The sequence below is a fragment of the Pholcus phalangioides genome, unplaced genomic scaffold, assembly GCF_987345545.1.
Source record: "Pholcus phalangioides strain wild (caught in Gottingen) unplaced genomic scaffold, Ppha-v1.0 ptg000002l_1, whole genome shotgun sequence".
In the NCBI taxonomy this organism is placed as follows: domain Eukaryota; kingdom Metazoa; phylum Arthropoda; class Arachnida; order Araneae; family Pholcidae; genus Pholcus; species Pholcus phalangioides.
Window position 1 is genome coordinate 16,965,315 of NW_028301595.1, and position 25,848 is coordinate 16,991,162.

At 37.1% G+C, this 25,848-nt stretch overlaps 1 protein-coding gene across 2 annotated transcripts; it reads right to left on the reverse strand.

The window, feature by feature from the left end:
* Positions 1-544: 544 nt before the first annotated feature.
* On the reverse strand, positions 545-25,578 carry LOC149089581 (NAD-dependent protein deacetylase sirtuin-1-like). 2 transcript variants are annotated; one of them, XM_089239173.1, is made up of 12 exons: positions 25,354-25,578; positions 20,065-20,232; positions 13,136-13,270; positions 11,524-11,691; positions 10,525-10,769; positions 9,696-9,848; positions 9,187-9,334; positions 8,873-8,952; positions 7,949-8,138; positions 4,881-4,998; positions 3,639-4,036; positions 545-1,684 (listed from the first exon to the last, which is right to left on the reverse strand). In XM_089239173.1, the coding sequence occupies exons 2-12, from the start codon at positions 20,147-20,149 to the stop codon at positions 1,362-1,364; spliced, it is 2,043 nt and encodes a 680-aa protein (XP_089095299.1). In that variant the 5' UTR covers positions 20,150-20,232; positions 25,354-25,578; the 3' UTR covers positions 545-1,361. The 2 variants fall into 2 exon arrangements, with proteins under 2 accessions (XP_089095299.1, XP_089095290.1); XM_089239164.1 differs by lacking the exons at positions 20,065-20,232; positions 25,354-25,578 and adding an exon at positions 16,811-16,986.
* Between the last annotated feature and the right edge of the window lie 270 nt (positions 25,579-25,848).

The following is a 25,848-nucleotide window of genomic DNA, read 5'->3' on the forward strand; positions in this document are numbered from 1 at the left end:
TACCTATACCGCAACCAAACTGGTAGAATCAAGAAATTTTCACCCTTAGCCTTTGGAAAAAAAAAAAAAAAAAAAATGCATGTCAAGACAAACAATATTTGTATTAAGACAACACTATTTTCTGGTTAGAATTGTTACATATTTTTTAGAAAAAAAGTTACATTGAGAATACCATCCCTGAAGTATTATCTCATTCTGATAATTACCAGATTAGTGCACACACCAGGCACCAAATTGTGTATACTACCAACACACAAGCACCAAATATATTCATATAAAGCAGAGGGGTGTGCACAACCTTCTCAGTCTGCGGGCCGGATATGCAAATTGGCTATTGCTTACGGCCCGCAAACTGGTATACTTGTACTGTTGTATGAATCAATATATTTATATTTCTTAAAATACACCTCACAGGCTGCATATTGCATGCCTTGAAATAGCATATGGCCAAGCGGACCAGAAGTTGTGCACCCCCTTGATATAGAGTATATATTATATTTCTATATGTGATATACAGTTCATATACATATGTATAATTATATTACATAAACAGAAATAAAGAAAATATGAACATTTCTCCAGGGCGATTCAAAAGAGAAATGATCAGATACAAACAAACAGTTACAGTACATTAAATCAGTCAGAATTTTACGGGACAGAAAACATAATATAAGCAGCGTGACTGGAGCGATGCTCATTTTTATTTAAAGGTTTATCACACTGATGTAGTCAGATTTAGTTTGTAATCTGGCAGAACACATCAGAAACACGCGTAAGAGAAATCGTGAAAGCAGGATATGAAAAATATGCTTTACCTTTTACTCATTAAAAGAAAATGTTCAATTTAATTTTTACAGCAACAAAAAAACTTTTAATGCAGATCTATAATTCCATTACTGTTGAAAATATGCAGAAGACATACTCCTAGTGAATCGAATAACAAAGGAAAGGAAAGAGAATGAGTGTTATGAAATAGCATATTCCAGAGAAAAAGATGCTAATCAACTACCATTATATATATATATATTTACATACAATCATTAATATTAAAAAAACACAAGTTTATTTAAAAGAAAAAGTGAAATTTCATAATTGGATGTAAAGCATATTATAGCATGGTCCTATCAATAATCACAAATGTATATACACATAAACATTTTGAATTCATACTCTACCCATTATCTTTCAATTCAAAAATTATGTGCATGAATGAAAAAAAGTTCCAAACAATTCAAATGAGCAGAAGGAAACAAAATTATGCCAGTGTGCAGCAAGAAATAATAATTAAAAAAACGGGGTGGGGGAAATAAAAACATGGTTTTATGATGAATCAGCAAGAGGAAAAAAACATTAACACAGATTCAAGAATTTCTCCTCTTCTCTGTGCTAGAAGGTACAACGCAGGAAGTTGAGCTACTATCAGCCTCTTCCACAACCAGACTGCAAACCTCTTCCTCACTATTACTCTGAACTAGTTTCTTTTGCTGTTTGCGTGAAGAAGCCAAATCATCGTCTTCATTATTCACATTTTCTTCCTCGTTTGAAGATGAACTGGAAGATTCTATGTCAAGCACATATGGTGACCGTTTAGGGGACGCAGATGACTTGGCACAGATGTCAGACTGGTAAACCTCCGCTCCTTGAAAAATGTATCGATGGGGTGACACAAATAGATAGGTTTTTTCTGCAATGCACAAATGAAAAAAAATTCATTAAATATTTTTTCTTATACAACTTTCAATTCAACAGTTGAACTTGATTGAGCTAGTGTCTTATTTAAACGAATACAGCTGTCTTTATTCATGATTCCCATGGGTATCGTGATTAATGAGATTCTTCTCGGAGAATCAGCTAGTTCCAGACAAGCCAACCTGCAACATGTATGCTATGGTACTGAGAGATGTTTATATATATAATATGTTTAGATGTATGTATGCTAGATATGTTTTTAGGCACTTGAATATCGTCATATAGGTGTTTCCCCAGTACATAGTATTTATAAACTATGTACAGTGGGATTATTATACTATCCTGCTGCAGCAAACCTACAGATAAAATTAACTCATTTTTGGGCAAATGTCTCAAATTTTATACAGTTGAAACTAAAGTGACCATATGCATATTGTGTGCCAATTCCCAGACTAAAACAATCTATAATTTGCAGACGTGCCAACTTTTGAAATCCAGAAATTCTCCCGAGGGGGGCACCCCCCCCCCCCATAGACTCGAACAAAAAAAAAATTATAAAAAATTTTTTTTTAAAATAAATTAAGAAAAAGTTACATTTCCCCCTCCCCCAAGGCAGGTTCTGCATTGCCCCCGAGAATATAATTCCATGCCAGTCTTTCCACGCAGAATAGAGAAATCGCATCTACATACTGTTCATAAAGTATGTGTTTCCTATTGTGGATGCTATCAGTGATTGATAATCTTGGGTATATGAATTCTTAAAAGCTTTATATTTAGCTGTATATAGCATAAAGTTTTATATTTGCTTTCTGAAGATGTTTAATCGGAAGAAACGATTAAAAAAAAAATTCAAATTACAAAGCTGCGGACGGAAAAATATATTTACCGCGCAGCTATTAATGAAATACAATAACGATTATACAGGAATTTTGGCAACCAAAGTCATGCCCCTGATTAATGATTGCCGATAAATGCTACGAAAACAAAGTCGCGTCTTTGCCAGTTGCTTAAATGTGGCCACAGACGTTTTTTTACGGCTGCTCGATGGAGATGACTACGACTGTCCTCTATGGGTGTTTTCCATACGACGACGGTAATTATTGACATCATGACAACGTGAAAGCTCACGTAGAATCTAATTTTCTGCCAAAATCCGGAGAAATTTTAACAAATCCGGAGAGCGGGAGGAAGGATGAAAAATCCGGAGTCTTCCGCCTAAATCGAGAGAGTTGGCAGGTCTGAATTTGTCATGTGAAAAAATATTTTGCACCACAGAAAACATACAAATAAAAGGGAAAACTGGGGGATTGCATAGGGTCGCCATATGACCATTTTCCTGTTTCCCTAGGATACTTTTTCACCTTTACAATTTTCAAAAAAAAAAGAAAAAAAATGTCCCATTTCTTCCCATACTTTCAACTAAACCTATTTGAATTTTTATCCTTCACTGAAATCAAATACCAAAATCATTTTGCAAACTTATAAACGAAATTATGAATATTGCATCTTTCATACCTGTCATATTAAACATTTCTCATTGAATTCATTTTAATATATTGTGATTAGCAGTAGTGCTTCATTTTGCATAATCTGTGATTTTAGCAATAAATTGCAACTTCCCATGCTTTTGGAGTCATATGTGGTGATAAATGCCGACTGAAAATCAATAGCAAATACTTTAAATACAATCCAATGAATTGATAATTAAAAGGAAAAATTAAAAATGGTCTTTAATATTTTAACCTTTTTTTTGCCAATTTCTACAGAATTATCACCATTAGAAAAATTAATTATGTGCCTCCAAGTATAAATGCGCACGCACACACACAGAAATATTTTTTCTAAAGTGTAACATCTTGGACATTGATTAGAAATGGAATTATGATTTGGACATTTCGGGTTTATCTTTTTAGTTGTTTTAAAAATCAGTCAATGAACTCAATCCTCACCTGGTAAGGAGGAGGAGATAGATTCTTTATGATGCTGTTGCTGCGCCCATGTGTCTTGTTCGGCATCATCATCCATACAAGGTGGCAATCCAATATCTTTATTTTGTACTTCGCTGTTATCCAGACTGGATCCATCTTGTGTGTTGTCATTCAAGTTGATTGCAGATAAGCCCCGGCAGCCGCAGCTATTACTCTCTTCCTCGGGTGCAGGAGGGTGCGACATTTTCTTTGAACTGCTAGCTTCCGCAACAGAGGTATCCTTTGACATTTCAGAATGTTTATGAGGTTTGTCAACTTTCAACTCCTGGAAGTGACTTTCCACTGGGAATGTCGCAGAAGGAAGAGATGTAATTTGAGTCATTGGTGTTGGATCCAAGTCTTTAATGTTCCATCCAAGCCTGTAAGATGCAAAATGGTGTTTGAATAGTGAAAATAAGCCATCATGTCTACAAGCGACAGCAAAGTTCTCAATATAACCTCAATCGATATTTCCACCAGCAAATTAGCAAAGCTCCAGATTTTGAGAGGTTGATAATAATTAAGGAATTGTATATGCTATTACTAGAATGAAATAAATTCTAAATTTTGCCATATGATTTTTTTTATGTGGCATAAGGGAGGGTTTGCAAGGGTCCCGTGGAGAAATTAGTAAAATGTAACAGACAAATAAACTTTCAAAAGAAATAAAGATTCAAAAAATAATTGGAGTGAGTCCAAGACCGGTTATTCCCAAACTTGTTTTAATGGTAATCGCTTACAAATTTTATAAGCATTTCGTAACACCCCCACCAAGGCTGTAACTAGGATTTTTGCCCCCTTGGGACAAATATTATTGTGCCCCGCCCCCACAACTTTCAATAATTTTATAACGTGTTCTTTGTTCTCATCTAAAACTGCCACCCTTAAATTTTGCCACCTGGGACAGTTGCCCCCCCCCCACTCTATTCAAAACCACTTCTCAGCCACACCTTAAAATTCTTGTAATAAATTATAGTGACCTATTACTTCCAAGCTAACTCTCAGTATTCTGGGATGCTGCGGCACATCATTTGAGAATCCCTGATCTACAATATAACCCAGAATTAAATACGCATAATAACAAATTCAACTGCTGTTCGAAGAAATGTTAACATTCAAATGGAAAGAAGGGGAATAGTGTAAAGCATGTGAACAAATCAGAATAAATATTTGAGGGAAAGCACATACAGAACTATTAAATATTAATATGCTTGTTTAAAATACCTTCGACATAATTCGGTGATTATAACATCACAGTCTCCAAGTAACTCGACATCAAAATTCAGATGTTTGAGAGGCTCTCTATTAATCAATATCTGTGGCACATGTGGTGGAAGGGTATCTGTAAAAAAAATATACATAATGAGAGATTTAAAAGGTGTGCAATGTATATCTCTTACAAGAAAGATGATTTTTCTAGGTCAAAAATTCAAGATAAAAAATTTGCAAACACTGTAAAATAAGATTACCTTTACGATGAAAGAATAAGAATATGTAAATGTAGATATACCCAAAAAATATGGGAAATTATGTCACATACATTTCGGGTATATCTATGTTTATTATATTTTTTATTCACTGTATAATAGCTTGGAAAATAAGGAGAAAAATGAAAATTTTACATTGCAGAGCTATGGTTTACAATCAAACACACAGACTTGATTTTTTATTTGTAACATGAAAAGTTTGTAAATGAGAGAGGCAATGAAAAAATTTGAGAAATAAAAAATGAATTAGCCATTCCCCTTCATTGATGATTGCCAATCACTTGAACTTTGATTCTCTAATCAAAGTTAATATAATTTTTTGACCCAATATAATTTTTTGAATGTGGTACTTTTTGGCAATTTCCGTCTTTACAAAAGTTAGCACATTATTAATTGAAAATATTTCTCTTTTATCCACCTTTTTCAAAGTATCTTTTCATTTAGTTGACAGAGTGAAAAGAAAAGTAGACGAACAGCACAGTCGGCTGAAATAGAATTTGACTCAACTTTACAATGGCCTATCAATAACTTCATGTATCATACCATTTCTGAAACCACCAATCTATCCAATCATAATGCTTAAAGAGTGAGTTACGTTGTCAACGCGTCTTCAATTCATGGTTACCCCCACCAATAATTGCACTCTCCCTCCCCTCTTCCTCTATTTTCTCTCAAGACACACAGAATTTCCGAAACGAAATTTACTTTTGATTGCCACAAATTCAGAGGAGGTGGAGAATAAAATAACAAAAAATGATAAAAGTTAGATAACAGAAGAAAAATGGCGTTCATAAAATATAGAGTTGATAGAAATAAGAGTTCGTAAAATAAAGCGAATTTAACATTAGCTCTATGGCATGATGTTCAGGACAGAAGTCCAATTTGTAAAAAAGAGTGTTCGTCAATTGGAGATACATAAAATCGAACGTCAACTGTACCATCTTCTGATAGTCACATGCGTGCAGCTAGGTGACTCCCAACCAAAAAAAAAAAAAAAACTTTAAAACTTTCTCAAGCTGAAGATTAACAAGATCAGACTTTTCAAGTCAAACACCATTAAATTTCCCACGATTTTTCAGAAATAAAACTCAAATGCAGTCTAATGTAGTCAAGATGAATTCCCTTAATACAAATTGAATATTTTGCATGTTGCATTACGTGCATAATGAAATCACGATGTCTGTTTAATAAAACTTGATTGGTTCAAAATATTTCCAGTGTTTCTTCAACTTATTCTTGAAGTTCAGTAATACTAAGAGTTTTTCTGAATTTTTTGAGACAATGCCATGAAGTTATAGGATTTATAAATCAACCCTACCTAATTCTTCAAATGTAATGTCCATTTATAAAAGGTTTATAAATCACTTGATTTTTCTAATAAAATATGCTGGCTAAGTATTATTTACTTTGGTCCCTCCTTGCATATTAGTAATGAAAATGTCAAATACCACCTTAAAGACCATAGCAAAAAACATTCCCCAACATTTCTAAATACAAGGCCCAATAAAATGTCTGGAAGCAATTCATAAGATTATTAACTTACAGTATGTAAGTCTCAGGATATGAAAAAAAATAGTTTTTTTTAAATTAAAATTAACTGACTGCTTATTAATTAAAACAAATCTTGTTAATCATCAACATATATTTTCATACCATCTGCTTTTTTCTCATAATTGCTCAAATTTAATTCAACATTAACTACAAACAAAATAAGCAAAAAATACAAACACTAAAAATCTGTTCATGTAACATGAAAAGCCATTGAGCTTAAATTAACTTCATGGATTAACTTTTCTTTTATATATAGAGAAAAGTGCTTTTATTCATGAGGACCCCCCCCCCCCTATTAAAGTGAATGAGTGGTGGTAACTCAGTATCACACATATGGTGCAGACATCTCAATTCACTGGATGCACACCAAAAGGGCCATTGAGCATCAACCAAATAAAAAACATTCTATTAACAAGATTGTTTCTTGCACAATTCATGGATGTGTTTCTGACTTGCACGATGTTGCTTAATAGTTTACACATATTTATTCTTTCACAAATTCAATGAGTTTTATTTAAAAAAAACAAGCAAACTTGAAATTTTAATACAAAAAGTTGAAAGCCCAATATTTATTAGGACGTAGAATTTGAGGCTTTATACAAAAAATAATTCCTCTTACTTTAATTGGGAACCCTAGTGCCACATTGTAATGCATTGAAAATACTTAGTGCAGTTATATCCAAGTTTAGCTCCCTATATTTTTCTGCATTTTTTCCCATGCACAAAATCTAGAAATAGAGCCGCTTTCTTTCTGCATTGTATCTAGGGATTAAGTTCAAGTCTATTATTTACCCCAAAGATCTTCTATACTTATTTTAATTATGAACTTTACCACATATCAGTAACATATATATACATACCATACCAGATTACTTTTGTTCCAATATCATTGAAGTTATGTAAAGAAAAAACAAAATTCAATTTTTTGGATTTGAATCAATGATTTGAAGGAAAAAAGAATCAAGCCAATTTAAATCGCTATACTCTCATGGGTCTAACCTTTTTTTTTATTTTATTTGAATTATATAAATTATATTGAATACATTGATAATTTTTATTTAATTGTGTGTGGAATTGAATCATTAAGTCAGTCTATGGACCACATGTTTGTTCTTGAGCAATAGCTTGAGAAACGCTGAACTACCGCTTCAAGCCAACTTGTAATTATTTGCTGTAAACTACGGACCTGAATACACCAAACACATAGAAAACATGGATACCTAATGATGTATGGTATATGATACAAGCACTTACTTGGAATAAGAGCAACTGGCCTGACCTTCAATGAAGACCCCATTACAATGAGCAAATCACACTCATCTTTATCTTTGGCCATGCAATCGTGAAATTCATCAGATAAACCTTCACCAAAGAAAACAATATCTGGTTTCATGATACCCCGTTCGCTGGAGTCAGACGAGCAAATGGGACAGTACGGAATTCTCTGTGGGGGAAAAAATTAGTCATTAGAGATAATTGGCAATTAGAAAACATTCATACAAAAACAGAAAATTTCACACTGCATTCACTAATTCCAATTTTTTTTTTTTAAAACACGGTAACATCAACTTGTTTATTAAACATATAAATACAACACACACAAAAACAATTCAAAATACCACACAACTGAATACAAGAATTCTATTTCCCCAAGGGGCTCAAATCTTAATTTTCAATTATTCAATTTATAATCTTTTATTCAACCAAAGAATGCATCGAATACTGTAATACACGGATTGTTTTGCGATAGCGTATTAGAAACAATAAACACGTGAGCTCGGCAATTCATGCGCTGTTCGCTTTGAGTTTCTCTTCTCTTCCTGGCAGTCATTAAAGTCAGTCGCAATTCTCTATCGCTGTTGTGTTCAACATAGTTTCGAAATAAAGCTGATTATGCTATCGTGTAGGTTCTAGTTTTTCAGTCTGACCCGTATAACTGTCCAGAGACAGTTCAAACATCACATCAATAACAGTTTTAAAAGGATTGACAAAAATTAAATGGACACAAAACAATGAAAAACAATTCATTAATTAATCCAAAAACTTGCGAGTCACCAACTTTAACCTGCTATAAATCCAAATGACTATCCGACAGCATGGATGAGAATTTATTCATGTTAATAGCTTTAATTGATGTTATTGATCATAGAAGTGTCATACGATTGTAGATGAATTTACCTGTTCAAAGATGTCCTCTTTTATAACTGAAGAGTCTACACGATATCGACAGACTGTACACGTTGCGGTAGCGAATGATCCTACATTGAAAAGAACATTTATCAATTCCTAAACAGAATATTACATGCATATGAACTGCTGTAACATAACTTTTACATTTCTTTAGAGCAAACTTGAAAAAAAGCAAGTTGACAGAATAGATGCCTATACAAGTAAAAAAATTTAAAATATGATGACAAACAAGATCTTTCCTATATGCACATAATAGCTTTTTATATGGTTGTACCATCTAGAAAATTGCATACAAAACTCACCATGGCAAGTTATAACTTTCTCTATGCCTGCGATATGTTCCAATGTGTCTATGTTTTGGGTATAATTGCGAAGCAATTTTCCATTGCTTTCAATCTGCCTGATGAAATTATGACTAGGAGAAGGATGGAATTGTCCAGGATAAATTTCCTGTAAAATGAGAGAAACAATTAGCCAATTACATTGAAATTTTTCAAAAATAAATCAATGCATTCAATGTGCTATAGTTTCAAATAATGCATAATAGAGTATTACGTAAAGACAATAAATAGCTCTGACAAGGAATGAAAAAAACAAAAATCGAGATTATATATTTGTATTGGACATTTTTAATTAACTTGAAACATGGGCTGATATTGCTATGAAATAGGCTGATTTAGAGGAATGGTACTCTGTTTACAAAATATCCCATGATTCATCCCGTTTCATGCTATGTGAATTGTGATCTAACAGCAACTATATATGCCAAATTTATTTTATAAATTTGCATGCATCAAGTGAAGAATCTCACCTTTGCAAACTTGAAGAAGGGCCTAGGATTCTTGCGGAAATACTGGATATCAAACATTGCTTGAGGATCGGGAAGATCAGGATAATCTTGACTGAGTCTAGCGTAAACACCATTTTTGGATCTGAAGTCTGGAATTCCACAAGACACTGACACCTACAACAAACAAAGGTAACATTCTATCATGACTGTCAGAAATATTGCTAGTCAAACTTATAAATGATTGAAAAAAATAAGGTGGCCACTTTAGTTCTAATCAATCTTCTGCGTGCTAGTTATTTACGATTTTAAACATTCAACAATAAGCTTGTTCGAGCGACACAAAACTTGTTCCTATAACTTTACTCAATTAATAAACTTTAAAAATTAATTTATTATGCGTTTATCTAGAGCAGTGATACACAGGTTGATTAGTAATTGCTGATCGTATTAGTCTTTTTTCTGTTGATCACGGAACCATTATCAATGACGCAATATCTCTTTTAAAAAAACACCTAATATAAAAATTTATAAAAGCATAAATTGTGTGATGCTCTATATCAAGTGTTTCCCAAAGTAGGCAATATCACCACAGGGGCAGATAGGAGGGCCAAAGGGGGCAGTAGAAGCTTTGGATTTAACATAGGATCCTATGGGTTAGCTTGAGATGGAGGGGGGTGATGAAAAGGAAAAATTTTTTGAAGAAAGGGGTGATGAAAAGAAGTTTGGGAAACTGCTCTATATTTACAAATAGAAACTTTTTTCATATATTATCAGTTATTAAAAATATTTAATGGCTAGAAAAAAACCGATTACCATTTTGTACATTTCAAAAATAAAAACAAACACTAACCCCAGCTCCTGTAAGAATTATGATATTGCGACTCTTTTGAAGTAGTGATATGACATCCTCCATTGTATTGATGTTGTCAAGTTTTGGTCGGGCTGGCGGTTCATTCAGTAAGCTGAAAACAAACCTCCATAGAAGAGTATCACTAAGATTAGGAGGTATAACAGCATCTCCTGGAAGTAACTGAGACAATAACTGCCTTGGATCAAAGCCGCTTTCCATCTGCTTCAAAATCCATTCATATGGACCTAGAATTATAAATACTAGATCAGTACACAAATAAGAAAAAATTTATGGTTTTATATAAATTAAATTCTCTTCCCCCCCCCCCAATTCATACTAATTGGAAGTGAACGTCTATGGAAATGTGAGGAAAAAAAAGGTCATAATTATTAAAGCTGCAAAAAATTACTAAAAATGACAACAATTGGCTACTCATCACCTTTTGTGCTTTTTGACAATATCTATAAAAACTTTCCCTTCCTCTCCTCCGGCTTCTAGGAAATGAGTTTTTTTTCTCTGTCTGGTGTACCTGATCATGTGTTATATAAATGAAGTCACTAACTGTGCAATTGCAAGGTTTTTAAATTGGTTCTTAGTCCTCAAAATATTAATATTTACAATATCTTAACCCAAATGATTCTGCCGGATTTTTGAAAAATATTTTTGTACATATTTAATACCAGTAGTTTTTGTACATTTATTATACCAGTGGTATTTTTTTTCAAAATTTTGAAGGCGTCACTTTGGGACCCTTTCCTTGTTAGTTACCCCTTTCCATGTTACTGGACACATGGCGAGATAAATTTAAAGTTGTCTTTAGACTCCAATTTAACACTCGTGCATAGAAAATTTCAAGTGCCAATGGGAATCTTCTGGTCTCCATGGAAACCTGGTTTGTGAGTCATTTTTCAAATCCTACATTAGTGTAACTGAACACACCCGAAGTAAATCATTTGGCTTGTTTCTGATACAAGAAATTAAAAGAACAAATACATTTACCATTCAGCTTGTTATCAGAACCATCAAAGTTTGAAAAGTCGCTGAGCCCAGACAACTCGCTCACAGTAGACGCATCGTCATCATTATCTTCGTAATCTCTATCTGGTGATCGTGCAGCCATGTTTGTGCAAAGATCTTCATCCAAACAAAAGCTGGAGGTGTCTGGTTCTGAAATGTTAGATTATTAAACACAAATTAGAAAAAAACAGCATTGTGTAACATCAAAGAGCAAAAGTCAAAATTGTTAAAGTTGACTTTTGCTCTTTTATGTTGTCATTGTTAGACACTCAATGATACAGAATATCCTAAAGTAAAAGATTATATTGTTAGAATATTTCATCTCGTCAAATGTCCAGCATGATGCCAAAGACATGCAATTACACTCTTTTTGATTGCATGTTTATCAAATACATAGTCGAAATCTTGTTATAATGAGTTTCAAGGGATCAAAACTTTGGTTTGTAACATCTGATCTGATCTAATAAAATAACATTTATCGGACTGAACAAAAATTATGTTCTTTATAAGCTAGGTTTGTTCTAGCGACCACTTATTTATTGAGTGGAGGCAAATTTAGAAATCTTAACTCAGTCAAACCCTATGAAGAAAAACTTCTTGTCAATGTTTCAAAATGCTCTTCACTGCTAAAAGCTCCAGAAAAATTTTTAAGGCTTCAAAATTGGCTGCTTTTTATATTATAAACACTGGCACCACGCTATATGCCTCTACCTCAAAGAACACTATATATGGGGCCCAACTTGTCTAGGGCACAAACTCGTGAGAAACAGTCTGCTGACAGCATTGCCAATATCGCAATTTCCCCTTGTTTCAGATTCACATTATCTCCCCACTCCCGATGCTAGAAGCACGAATGAGCAATGTCATTGGGGAGAATTTGGGAAATGACATTTTAATGTTTACCCATAATACTCTACGGACTTTATTTGCCTAAAATGTTTTGTAACGTGTTTCAATACAGATACACATTTGTACTTCAGGCAAAACTGATAGTAAAATAAGGTGCACAACCAGCTGATAAAGAATGTGAAAAATTTGCAAATTTCTGCTACTAGCATGAGGGAAATGACATCAAACTATTAAACTACTACAAACAATGAAATTTCATCTCCCAAAAACTTATTAGCTCAAATTACTTACAAGCATGGATAGTAATGTAACTGAAGTGTGATTTTGAGTGAAATACAAAAATTATAGTTGTAGTAAATTTACCATCTCAAAAAATATCGTTATAGAGGGATTTATCATAGTAAAAGCTATCGTTGTATCGAGGAGTTTAACATCAAACTATAGGCATTTCCAAACAAGATTTGAGAAAACTTATTGTTGTAGAGTGATTCATCATATTGCATACCGTTGTAGTGAAGTTGTGCTGCAGTAATCTATAAGGTACAGTTGAACCATACTGTAGCAAACCTCCACACACAAAATGTTTTGTACCCACCCCATGGGATGTTCTTTTATTAGATCAGATGCAACAAACCTAATTTTCATGAAGTTTATGACAAGGTATTGTTTTTTCTCATCTAAATATTTCATTGTTAACATAATATAAAAGATGGCCATGACTTAAACACGAGCACTTGATACTAACCGTTTCCTGAATAATGTTGATAACTGGGTGTGGTGAAAGTAGTTACTGTATCGACTCCTTGAGATGGTGGCAATGAATCATGAAATCCAGAATCTCCATTCAGTTCAAGCTGAGAATCACTTGTTGATGTTACCTCTGAAAAATAGACATAATGCAATTAAGGAACATTGCACAAAAAAAATATAGTTAAAACAAATTTCATTTTTAAAAAAATCTCAAATATTCACGAGAAATACAAAAACGGAATTAACAAGCAATCAATATGTCATTTATATACTGTACTGTAATTACTCCAGAATCTAATGCTTTCCAATACATAATCCAGTGACATCCAATTTCGACTCGCAAAGTCCCCCCTCCCATTTTTTAAATCTATCCCTATGAGTGGATCCCTTTTCCACTTTCTTTAGTTTCACTCATTTTACCAATTTATTTCACTTTCCTGAAATGGCCATGAAGTGCACAAGGAGCCTTAAGTGCTCGATGGAGCACAGGTTGAGAACCACTCCCGTAATTCGACATCTTATTTCCAAGCAATGGATTTAGAGTGAATGTAATAAAAACAATATCAGTTTCCAGCCGAAGAGCATTGTTTCAAATGTATGGATATGACATTCATTTGAATTTACTATATAAAGAAAAGCTGATGGCTAAAATGCTTGCTTGCATGGTGGGTTGTTAAGGTTAGCGAGAATGACTGTTCAAACTGGAGCTCCAGGTCCACTCATCTGCTATGGCCTGCTCAGGGGTCAATTTTTCCATAAGCGGCAATGTGACAACTTTTTTCGCACCAAAATGGCAACCTTGGTAGCCCATAGCATTTGCCAGTTTTGATAAGTCTTTATCAACAAACCTCATTGATAACCGCGCAATTAGTTAATTCAATTTTTTGTACATAATTTTTTTCGTAGTTTTCTACATTTCCCGGCATATTTTGATTATCTCACATTACTGTATATTAGATTAATTTCATGTAATAAATGAAATTTTTTTTGCAATTGTACGTGTTCTTTGTCAGCCATCTTGAACTGACCACTGCAAAAGTGTCGATTGCTTGGTGTTGAAAAAAACGTGCCACATTGGAGGTGACCACACTTATGGGAAAATTAACCACTACCTGAGCAAATGTGTGATGCCAGTATTGTAGCTATAGTCTGTTCACAGTCCTGCCTTTTTTATCCCAATGATTTCTAAGATATCAACTTGGAGCGACAAACCTGTTCTCTGCACAAAGATAGACAACAAATCTGCTCTCATTTATGGGTGCCGCAAATATTGGCATCCAATGTTTGCCTCCTGATACTACAATGAAGCACCAGCATAGGCCGACTACATACTGACACAATGTTTTCTTGGTGAATATTTGATTCCAGAACACTTTCCGTGTTGTGACTATTGGCATTCTTCAACCAATGTGTGGTCAGGTGGATTGGAAGATAAAGAAGAAAGGCGGAAATTAAGACTGGAAGGTATTGGTCATTCTCATCACACCAGCATTGCAATACCTTCCAGCCTCCAACATATTTGTGAGGACCCGGGTTCAAACCCCACCAGTATAACAGTGGCGGTCAGCTGAGGTTGTGTTTTCTATACTTCCCAACTTAGAGGTGCAAATGCAAACCAAAATATTAAACTCTTATCTACTTATAAATTCTCCATTAAAAAGTTTCGCCACAGAGAGCAATTCCACAATGGTACAAATATTCAATCATCACTCTTCACAACACTCGAAATTTAAAATACAGATGGCAGCACTATACGAGTATTACACAGAAATAAGCTTTACGTTAGGTTCGCATTATTTACATTCAAGTATGTACTAATTGTTAGAGGTTTTGAAGAGTAATATGAATGAGAAACAAAAATATGGATTAGTAGTAGCCTTCAAAATTTGATAATCGCTGCCAATGGGGCCCCCCACAAAAACATACTACTCAAAATATATATATTTCACCTTGTGTATTTCTATTGTTTTTTCAAAGCCGGGGGTCCCAAAGTGATACTGCTAACCTGAACTGACAATGGAAAAAGAATAATCCATCGCTAGTCTAACTGGGAAAAAGGACAAAATGCAATGGCTGTTTCAAATTCTAAAAGACTCAGTCGAACAACCAAACGGCAAACCCATTTGAAAACTGGGGAACTAGCACCACCTGTAGAACAAAACATTCTAGAAAGCCAGAGAGAAAACAACTAGCGCAACCTGCATAAAAAGAACAAGAGAGATATGACAATTCAGAGTCATCAGGTCGGGCTTGACAACTTATCGCCAGGCTGTCAGAAAAAGTCACAAAGGGAAATGGTAGGTTATACTATAGCTGTTCCAAAGATTGTGGCACATATTAAAGAACTCGTTAAAGGGGTATGTGGAGTTGCACCAAACAATTCAATTCATACCCGGCTGAGTTTATGTAGCGTCGTTTTCGTAAAGACGAAAACCACCCTTTTCCGATAGTTTTGTAAAAGAAAAAAATTTGTATCTTTTAACCCCCCCCCCCACCCGTCATAAACATATTCCTCTCACAATCTCTAAAAAACCGTTAAAGAATAAAGAGAAAAAAAAAGACGAGAATGCAATAAATGTTCATTGAAATATTTACATGTATTTGCCAATTTTTCATGACATTTAATAAAAGTGATATTTAGTAAAATGATATTAGTACCCCCTTAAAGTTATCTTTTCCAGCACCAAAAAAGGTTTATTGCTACTTTTATTCCATTTCCCCGTGTTCTTAACCCGAGAGAAATCACTGTGCGAGATTTCCTCTCACGACGTCAAATAATTTGCTTCCCGCTCAAAACTGAGAAAGATTGTTGTTTCCACTCATCTTGATACCCAGTGCGTTTCAAGTGACGGTAAAGGATCAGTTTGTCACATACCGTCAATGAGTGTGAGAGCAAATTCTCCTGGGTTAATTACTTTTGGGCGTTCTGACAGTATGTAATCCGAGCACCAAAGCGTGTTTAGCGATAAAAAAAAGTAGTCAAATTGCGGTATGCCGTATACATTGGGGATTTACCAAAAAAATTATTCTTCAATGCGGCTCAACACAAGTCGGGTTGACTTAAGAGTTAGTTTGAAGAACAAAGTTAGTTTAGAACAAAAAAGTTTTGAGAAACCACGGTTTAACTAAATGACTTCCAATTGAATAATTCTTATGTTAATTATAAAAATTCAATTATTACAATACACCCGAAATTGAATTTTTCAGAGTTTTATTTACTGGATTCCAATGCTATAAGTTTTGTTTTCGTTTTCCTACGGACACGCCGGTATTTACACCCGGAATTAGTACACACACACGTTAGAGGATTATAAAACATTAAATTTAGACATTCACGTGTTACTTTCGTAAAAAATTTCCGTTAACTTCAATATACAAATTTAAATCAAAGACACGAAATGTCAAACTTAGGTTGAGAGATCAGCTGTTGAGCAGCATTTAAAGAGATCAACGCTCTCGGCCGACCTCAACATCAACAAACGTCACCCGTGAGAGAGAGAGAAGGGAAAGAAAAGGTGACGTCACGGCAACGTCACACGACCAATGGCAATAGCCGTCAATGCTGAGCCTACGGAGATTAGGCTTAGCGCGCGCGATGTAGGCGTTGTGGTGGATGCGATTGTTCTTTTACCCGCCATTACCAGCAAAAAAATGCAACGAAATTGCTCACCGTTGTTCAATGTTCGCAGCTCCAAATCATCACGAAACTGTTGCGGGGACGGGAATCCGTCGAAACGCGATTCACTGACGACTTCGTGAGACGAAAAATCGAGTCGCGGCCGCTTGAAAGATGGGACACTACAAGAAGACTGCACAGCGTCCGCCATCTTCTCTAGCAGTTTGCACAAGGGAAGAGGGAAGAAGCCGCGATCTGCGCAGTCGCGCGCAAGGACACGTCGGGTGACGTCACCCGTTCGCCCTTGCACCCACCCCCCCTCTCCTCCTCCCTTATCACGAAACTTTAATAATAGACGATTCGATCCGGAGTTACAATTTCATGTCGATAGATGGCCATAGCAGTACCATTTAAGAAAACTTTCAGGATGGGATCTTTTTTTTATTCAATTTACTCTCGAACTAAATTCCTAATACTAACCCTGACCATATTTTCTCAACGGAAAATCGGTACACCATCAGGGGAAATCGCAAATTGTTGTTGACAAAGTTAATTATTGAAATGAGTGGAAAAGGATTTCCACGAACAAAACGCTTAACATATGCGACATCAAGTGACGATACGACTTATATCTAGGCTGACCATATTTCGAGGAAAAACACGGAAAACTGCCAATTACTGCCAAAAATGATGCTGAAAATAAAAAGCCAAGTTTTTTTAAATCCATTTCAATTCACTGCAATTTTCAACGGTGCTTCCTTTTCTCATGATTGGCGATTTTTGAGTGCGTTAGTGATTAGTTTGGCAACTTTTCACACATTTTTGCTAATTATAGCTAAAAATGATGCGATGTCCTGCATTTTTCTGTCTGTACTCGGATCTCAATTGCCAGTATTTTCGTCGAGGAAATACGAACAGCTTATAGCTTAGGTTGGCATTACACTATAAAAATTTTAGAAAAGTTCTTTTACAAAACTTGAAAAATTCAACCAATAAGCGTATCGGTTACGTTCGAGCGAATGTAACCAATAGCTTTATTGGTTTTTTTTTTCAGTTTTGCAAGAGCTCTTTGATAAAACTCGAAAAATTGAACCAATAAGATTACCGGTTGCATTTGCTCGAATGTAACCGATGTGTTTATTGATTGAATTTTTCCAGTTTTATAAAAGTTATTTTATAAAATAAAAAATGCAGCCAATAAGATTATCGGATGCATTTGCGCGAATGTAACCGATGAGTGGTACGACTATTGGTTGCATTTTTGAAATTCTATAAAAGTTTGGTAAAAGATCTTTTACAAAACTTGTAAAAACACAATCAATAAGTCTATTGATTATATTCGCTCGAATGTAATTGATACGCTTATTGGTTGCATTTCTCACTTTTTATCAAAGAGCTTTTACAAAACTTTTATAGCGTAATGAAGGCCTTATTCCGAAATTTCCGTCCTTTCAAGTTCATTAGTAAATTGCGTATTCAAAACGGTATTACGTTTTTTCAAATTTGAGTAAAATGAAATAAGAGGGAGAAATAAAAATTTAAATAATGTTAAACCCCGCTTAATGGACACCCAATAAATGCGGTCAACCCTCTTTTACGGCAAAATTATTTACCAATACACAATAAAAATATGCATTTCAAACCCCTGATTAACGGTCACCGCCCTCCCCCCCCTTTTACGAACGAATTTTTTTTTGTCCAGCCGGTGTCCGCGAAAGAGATTTTACTAAATGTCGTCAAAATACTTGAAAAAAACAAAACTTATGAGAACATTCCAAGGTTTTCGAAAATGTTATCGTGTATCATATCAAGAGCCTCCCCTGCTGCTGTATATATTGCAATATTGTTTAATTTTCCCCACTTTTGTTTAATTTTGTTAATTCCTGCTTCTTAAATACACTGAAGAGCCAAAAAAACTGGTTCACTTGCCTAATATCGTGTAGGGCCCCCGCGAGCACGCAGAAGTGCCGCAACACGATGTGGCATGGACTCGACTAATGCCTGAAGTAGTGCTGGAGGTAATTGACACCATGAATCCTGCAGGGCTATCTATAAATCCGTAGGAGTAAGAGGGGGTGGAGATCTCTTCTGAACAGCACGTTGCAAGGCATCCCAGATATGTTCAATAATGTTCATGTCTGGGGATTTAGGTGGCCAGCGGAAGTGTCTAAAGTCAGAAGAGTGTTCCTGGAGCCACTTTGTAGCAATTCTGGACGTGTGGGGTGTCGCATTGTCCTGCTGAAATTGCCCAAGTCCGTCGGAATGCACAATGGACATGAATGGGTGCCGGTGATCAGACAGGATGCTTACGTACCTGTCAGAGTCGTATCTAGACGTATCAGGGGTCCCATATCACGCCAACTGCACACGCCCCATACCATCACAGAGCCTCCACCAGTTCAGCCACACCAGTTGTCCCCTGTTGACATGTAGGGTCCATGGATTCATGAGGTTGTCTCCATACCCGTACATTTCCATCAGCTCGAAGCAATTGGAACCGAGACTCATCAGACCAGGCAACGTGATTCTAGTCCTCAACAGTCCAATGTCGGTGTTGTCGGGCCCAGACGAGGCGTAAAGCTTTGTGTCGTGCAGTCATCGAGGGTACACGAGTGGGCCTTCGGCTCCGAAAGCCCATATCGATGATGTTTCGTTGAATGGTTCGCACGCTGACACTTTTTGATGGTCCAGCACTGAAATCTGCAGCAATTTGCGGAAGGGTTGCACGTCTGTCACGTTTAATGATTCTCGTCAGTCCCGTTCTTGCATGATATTTTTCCGGCCGCAGCGATGTCGTAAATTTAATTTTTTACCGATATTCACGGTACACTCGTGAAATGGTCGTACGTGAAAATCCAAATTTCATCGCTACCTCGGAGATGCTATGTCCCATCACTCGTGCACCGACTATAACATCACGTTCAAACTCACTTAAATCTCGATAACCTGCCATTGTAGCAGCAGTAACCGATCTAAAAACTGAGCCAGACACTTGTTGTGTTATATAGGCGTTGCCGACCGCAGCGCCGTACTCCGATTGGTTCCATATCTCTTTATTTGCATACGCATGCCTATCCAGTTTTTTTGGCTCTTCAGTTTACATATATCATTAAATTCAATTTATCTTCGAAGTGTTAATTGGGAATACCGACATAATCATAATTCTCAATCAAGATTCGGTGAAATTTCCGGACGTCATTAAACAGGTTGAATGTACAAAAACTACGATTACAATTGATCAATTTCGATGAAATTTGAAGAGGGGGGGGGGGAAACTTGTCTTTTGATTCAATAACGTTAGATCTTACCGGAACGTGGGTGAAAACCAAATTGAAGAGGCAGTCTTCGTAGTATGGATCGTACAAATCGAATCCCTGGATATATTGCAGACATGCGAGAGCATCCGCCAGCCGCAATGAAAAATATAGCTCCCTCTTTTTAAATGTTCAGATCATGTCAAACGCATTCGAGGCTTCCTGTAGGAATACGATAAAGGGAGGAATATATTTTATAAAAAAATGGAATTTAGTTTTCTGGGCTAATCAGATTCAAAAATAGCAGTATATTTGCCTCCGTTTAAATACAATATGCAGTGCATGGGCGGAGATACCAGCGTCAAAAGGTGGAGTCGACTAATCTAATGGATATATGTATACATGAATTGACATCATCGTGGGCCCCCCCCCCCCAGACTTCCAAGTCTATCTCACGCCTATGCTGCAGTGCCGTAACTAGCCATTCCTGTGCAAAGAATTTGCATTTAGGGACCTTCTGGCACATTATTGGGCCCAGAATGGCCCCCCTTCCAAGTGGGCCCTGTGCGGCTGCACCTGCCTAGTTACGGCTCTGACAATATGGATGAAATATATTTCCGCTAATACACGTCTATTTTCTCGAGACTGCATTGGTAACTCTGAAAACAAAAACGCCGAATAAGTGGCTTTTCGGACTTGAAAGCCGTCGGGGGATTGAGGTTTCTCCAACGTTAGTGGCGGCATCACATCAGGAACAAACAGTGTAACTTACTGTAAGAATCGGGAACTACTACTTCTTTAACGGACATGTACGTCGTGCACATTCCTCTGAAGAATTTTCATCTAATCTGTGCATGTCGGAACGTGTTGCGTGATTGTGTGAATATGCATGGTCCTAACGTATTTATGTTGTTGAAATTATGCCTGTTCCATGCTCTTGCCGGTGCTGCCACCAGTGCACCAAATTTTGAAGTGAAGATGGTAAACGTATGGATTTTTGTGTCATTTAAGTATCGTGAAGTGGGTATGAGAATTGGGCACTGAAAATTTTTTTTCTTCAAGTGGTCTCGGGCTGCACTTGAACCCCCCCCCCCCCGGAGGGCTTGGCTTGCACTACGGACCCACTGTTTGCTCCTGATGATGCCAGCGTTGAAGAAACATTGAAGGAAAACTCAAACCAACGACGATATTCAAGCCCGAAAAGTCACTTTTCCTCTAACGATGGTCGCGAAAACCTTACCACTTAAGAAACGCTTAAAAAAAATTTCAGCCCGATATATAAATCGGTCTACAGCCACAATAAAAATTGGGGTGTGTGGCCGCACCGGTGCTCTGGGTGCTTCCCGCAACCGCAGTAAGGAGCCGTTCAAGTATTACGTCATCATCGATGGGGGGGAGGGGGTTTCCGCTTTGCTGACTTCTCATGACGAGTGGGGGGGGGGATGTTTGGATAATGCTTACGTCATCAACCACCGTTTATGAAAATATGAAATTCTTAATATGGAATCTTACTCGGTGAACAAAAAACGAGAAAAACCTTTCGATAGTTTGTGGGCACTTGAAGTAACATTCTCCCCCCCCCCCCACTATTGATAAGTGCCCTACAGAGCCACTTTAGTGATCTCTAAATTTTTCGCTGATCCAAGTGATCTGGAAATGTGTCCGGGCAGCTTAAGTGCTCTAGGAACTGTGCCACGCATCACTCAAGTGATCCGTAATTATATGCTGTAGATCACCTAAATAATCTGAGAATCTGCCACGGATAACTTGAGTGATGTAGAACCGCACTGGGGACAACTTAAGTGCTCTAAAACTACGTCACAGGTCACTCAAGGGATCTCTATATGTGTCACGGATCGCTTAAGCATTCTGGAACTGTGTCCCAGGTCATTTAAGTGATCTGAAAATGTACCATGGGCCACTTAAGTGACCTGCGAATGTGCAGCTTAGTTCATTTTTACAAAATTAGGTTTGAGGAGGGCAGGCATCATCAGATAACCCCCAGGGCCATATTTGGTCCGCGGGCCTTTATGCGATTTATCATTATATGGCTTAGAGGGTGGGTCGCAATGAATGTATTAAAGATAAATTTTTTTTGAGTTCATAGCCTTCAAATAACATTGAAATTAACAGAAATTGATTATAACAAAAGGTATTTTCTTCCAAAATTTCATTTTTTGAATTAAAAAAATAAATTTTTGATCGTGGGCGAGAGGGGGGCATCAGCCCCTTATGCCCCCCCCCCGTGTCCGTCTCTGATCCCACCAATATGCGTTAGGATTCAGAGGGGCAGAGCTGATGACGAAATTTTGCTGACAAGGGGGAGGGGGTGTCAGAGTTTCGCTTACTTTTGCTGACAAGGGGGGGAGGGGGTAAAAAATGGCTACAAATTTGCTTATTGTACTTGAACGGCCCCTAAAAGAAAAAAAAATTATAAAATTTAAAAAATTGTGAAGTTGAATTCCAACTGCGCGTGAAATATGGCTTTATAGAAGGGACCCTGCCATATTTTATGTCTCGAATTCCCACTTTGTCCACACAAAATCTAAGGGTGGGGTATATGGATGTTTGCCCAGGGCAATAGAATGCCGTTTCTTTGGTTTTGTTTTGCAGCCCTTTGTTCCTACAGGGCCGCAACTATAGAATCCGAAAATTTACCGTCACCCGGGCCAGTCTATTCCCTCCCCTCCGCGATTTTGAACGAGAAAAAAAAAAAAAAACGGACTGGGCGCCCTTTCTGATCTAGCGCCCGGCGGACCAGACCCTCCCGCCCACTCCTAGTTGCTGCCCCGGGTTCACCGTTAACTTTTCGCACCCGGTCCCGCTAACGGCGGGGCCCCGGAATCGGACGCCAGATGAGTGTAAGCGCGTTCATTATTTATTTTTGCCGGTAGCACGCATGCGTTACACGCCCGTCTACTACCGTGTTATTACGAAATCGTTGGTGCTGCGCGTGTTGTTTGTTCACTTGCGTAGAGGAAAAAAAAAAATCCTAATAAAAAAAAACTCCCTAAAGAAGGGAAAAAAATCGGAGATTTATCGCATGCTTCGTACATGTATATTAACTTTTTTTTGGGTTGTCGGTAATCTTTTCTTCCCACTGGATTTTTATATGGAGACAGAGGGAGAAAAGTGTTTTCGTGGCACATGCTGCTACATGTATTTTAAAAAAAATCCACGCGAATAAGCTTATACAAAATCAATGAGGTACAAAATTTTCACAAAAATCTTGTTTCACGTAGGAAAAGAGAAAGAAATACACGTCATTGAATGCGCCGATAACCCGAATAATTGTTTTAGAGTCCGAGAAAGGACTCAAACACGTCTACATTGACACGGAATTCATTTTGGTTTTTATAGAAATCAGTGAAATAATCTCTCAAAAATATTTATTTGGCTTACATGTGTTTGATTAAATACCCTATTGGTGCATAGGCGGTGAAATTTCAAAGAAAAAGGACAAAATACAAAAATTCCCATACCTTTATCTATGAAGGTAAAGCTTTCCGAGGAACACATGCTATTTTTAAAAACCTTTTGACAACTTATACGTAGGTACGGGGCCGTAATTATGATTTTTGCCGACCCCACATGGGGAGGGGGGGGGGGACTGACAGGGCTCTAGCCTTGGGGCCCGGGACGATTATCATTTTTTTTTCACGCTATAAATTAACTACAGCAGGGGCCCGTTAAGTCTGACCGAGGGCCCCTCAAAAGATCCCAGATAGGGGCCCGATACAGGATGTGGGGGGCCATGCCCACAACTTTCAAATTTGATAATTCTATAACGGTGTTTGTTGTCACCTAAAACTGACCCCCCCCCCCCTAGTTTCAGCCCTGCGTAGACATATTTCACATAAATTGTTTTATTTCATTTTTCTCTAGCCTACTTGGTTTTCCAAACTAAAACCAATATTTGTTATGTGAGATTTACTTATAATTTGACATCTGTTTTTAATATTCTACGTGTTTTTGCATTTTTGTTTGTGTAAATTGTTTATGTCAATAGTCACAGAATACAACAATTCTTTACTTAAAAAAAGACAACTTTAATTAGAGGAATTGAATTAATTCACATGTTCGGTCATAACCAGTGGCAAGATAGAGATTATAACAAAGCAAAAATAATAATTACAACTCACTAAAGTCATTTCTCTGATATAAAAACTCAGTGGGACCTCTATGAAGGTCCCAATCAATATCAAGGCGAATAACTTTGGACTCTCATCAGGACAATTTTTCTTCGATCCGTATATTTTCAGTAACAGCTTTTAAAGGATCAGATCGAAATTTTAGAGAGGTTTTAAGGTAATAAGAACACTATGAATAGTCTAATAATCTTATCCAGGGGTTCCTAACTATGGGTGGAGATATGGGACTAACTATGGGACGTGGGGGGGGGGGCATTGCTCCCCCAGCGTCATAGGTGGAGTCGACTGATCTAATGTATATATTAATTGACATCATCGTGGCCCCCCCAGACTTCCAAGTCCACCTCCGCCTATGTTCTTAACCCCTTTCGGCCGCGGCCCAAAATCAACAAGATCAGTGACGTATAGGAACTGTTTGTTCTTTGAAATTAGTGAAAACAGTGACGCAATATAAGTGCATTTTCAACAGACCAAGTGGATTCGAACGACTCATCTGCCAACAAATTTGGATCGCGATTCATTGCTCAAGAGTCCGTGGCTTTAAGTGGATTTGTACGACCCATCACGGAAGCCCCTGCGAATCAAGTTTGGGTCGGGACCCATAGCTCAAGAGCCCCCCCCCCTCTCCCCACGTCTGTTAGTAGATATCTGAACGGCCCACCACGGAAGCTCCTGCGACTCAAGTTTGGGCAGCGACCATGGCCCCCACATCCTGGAGAGGGGGTCCCAGGCTGGAATCTTTTGCGGGCCCCCGGTCAGACTTTTCACGGGCCATTTCTGTAGTTAATTTATAGCGTGAAAAAGCAAAAAGTAATGAGAACTGTCCCGAGCCCCAGGGCTAGAGTTTCGTCAGCCCCCCCCCCCCCTGGTGGGGCCCATGGCAGCGACCCATAGATTGAGAGCCTCTGATCTCATCTACAGTCGGTATAAATGACATCCGTATCAAACTTTGTTGGACTGTCATTAAAAATTTCGGAAATTCTGATTATTTGGATAACCTTCTTGCAGCAGGGACCCCTCCAGGCTCCTAAAAATCGTGCTGGAACCCCACCTTGTGGTCTTGATGGAGGAAAAAATAGTGTATTCGTGTAGATTGGGGAAGACAATAATCGTGTAAGAGCTGGGACCTACAAACGGAAGTGTTTTTTGCCTTATTATTTAGCCTTATCTCAAAGAAATAATCACAACTTACCATATTTTCATGTCCTAGTCAGATGTTTAACAGCTGGCAGAGGTTTTTCGGGCACCTTCTATACAATAAAACGTTCAAGAGGAATTCATGTTAAGACTTTAATATATATTTCGTAATAAAAGTAACTAAAAGGCACTAATTCCCCCCCATCGAGGAATTTCAACATAAACACAAACACCGGCAATAGCAAGTGGCGGCGGCAGCAGCAGCTGAGAGAAGACTTCTCACTCACTCACTTATGTAAACGCAGTTCGGGGTAGATTAACATTGGCGACTGGATAGCGGCTCGTATCTCGCCAAAAAAATTTCTCCTTGGAAGCCCTTTGTTTTGATCGTTTCTATGTAGAGGAAGGGGGAGGATTCTTTTGGCGACTTTGGTTTTGCTGTTTAGATAAGGAGTACGGCAGTGTTATAAAAAGATCGCCAAGTTTGTGATAATTAATGCTAATCTATCAGCCGTTGGATAGAATTGCGTAAGTTAACACAGAAACACTC

What these genes read in the sequence shown, in the direction of transcription:
- LOC149089581 (XM_089239164.1), bottom strand. Translation starts at nt 16,967, where the DNA reads ATGGCGGACGCTGTGCAGTCTTCTTGTAGTGTCCCATCTTTCAAGCGG. An exon ending in TTCTGATAACAAGCTGAATG is followed by an intron (nt 10,770 to 11,523) that starts GTAAATGTATTT and finishes TTATAATTCTAG; the next exon opens with GTCCATATGAATGGATTTTG. An exon ending in GCCAGTTGCTCTTATTCCAA is followed by an intron (nt 4,999 to 7,948) that starts GTAAGTGCTTGT and finishes TTTTTTTTACAG; the next exon opens with ATACCCTTCCACCACATGTG.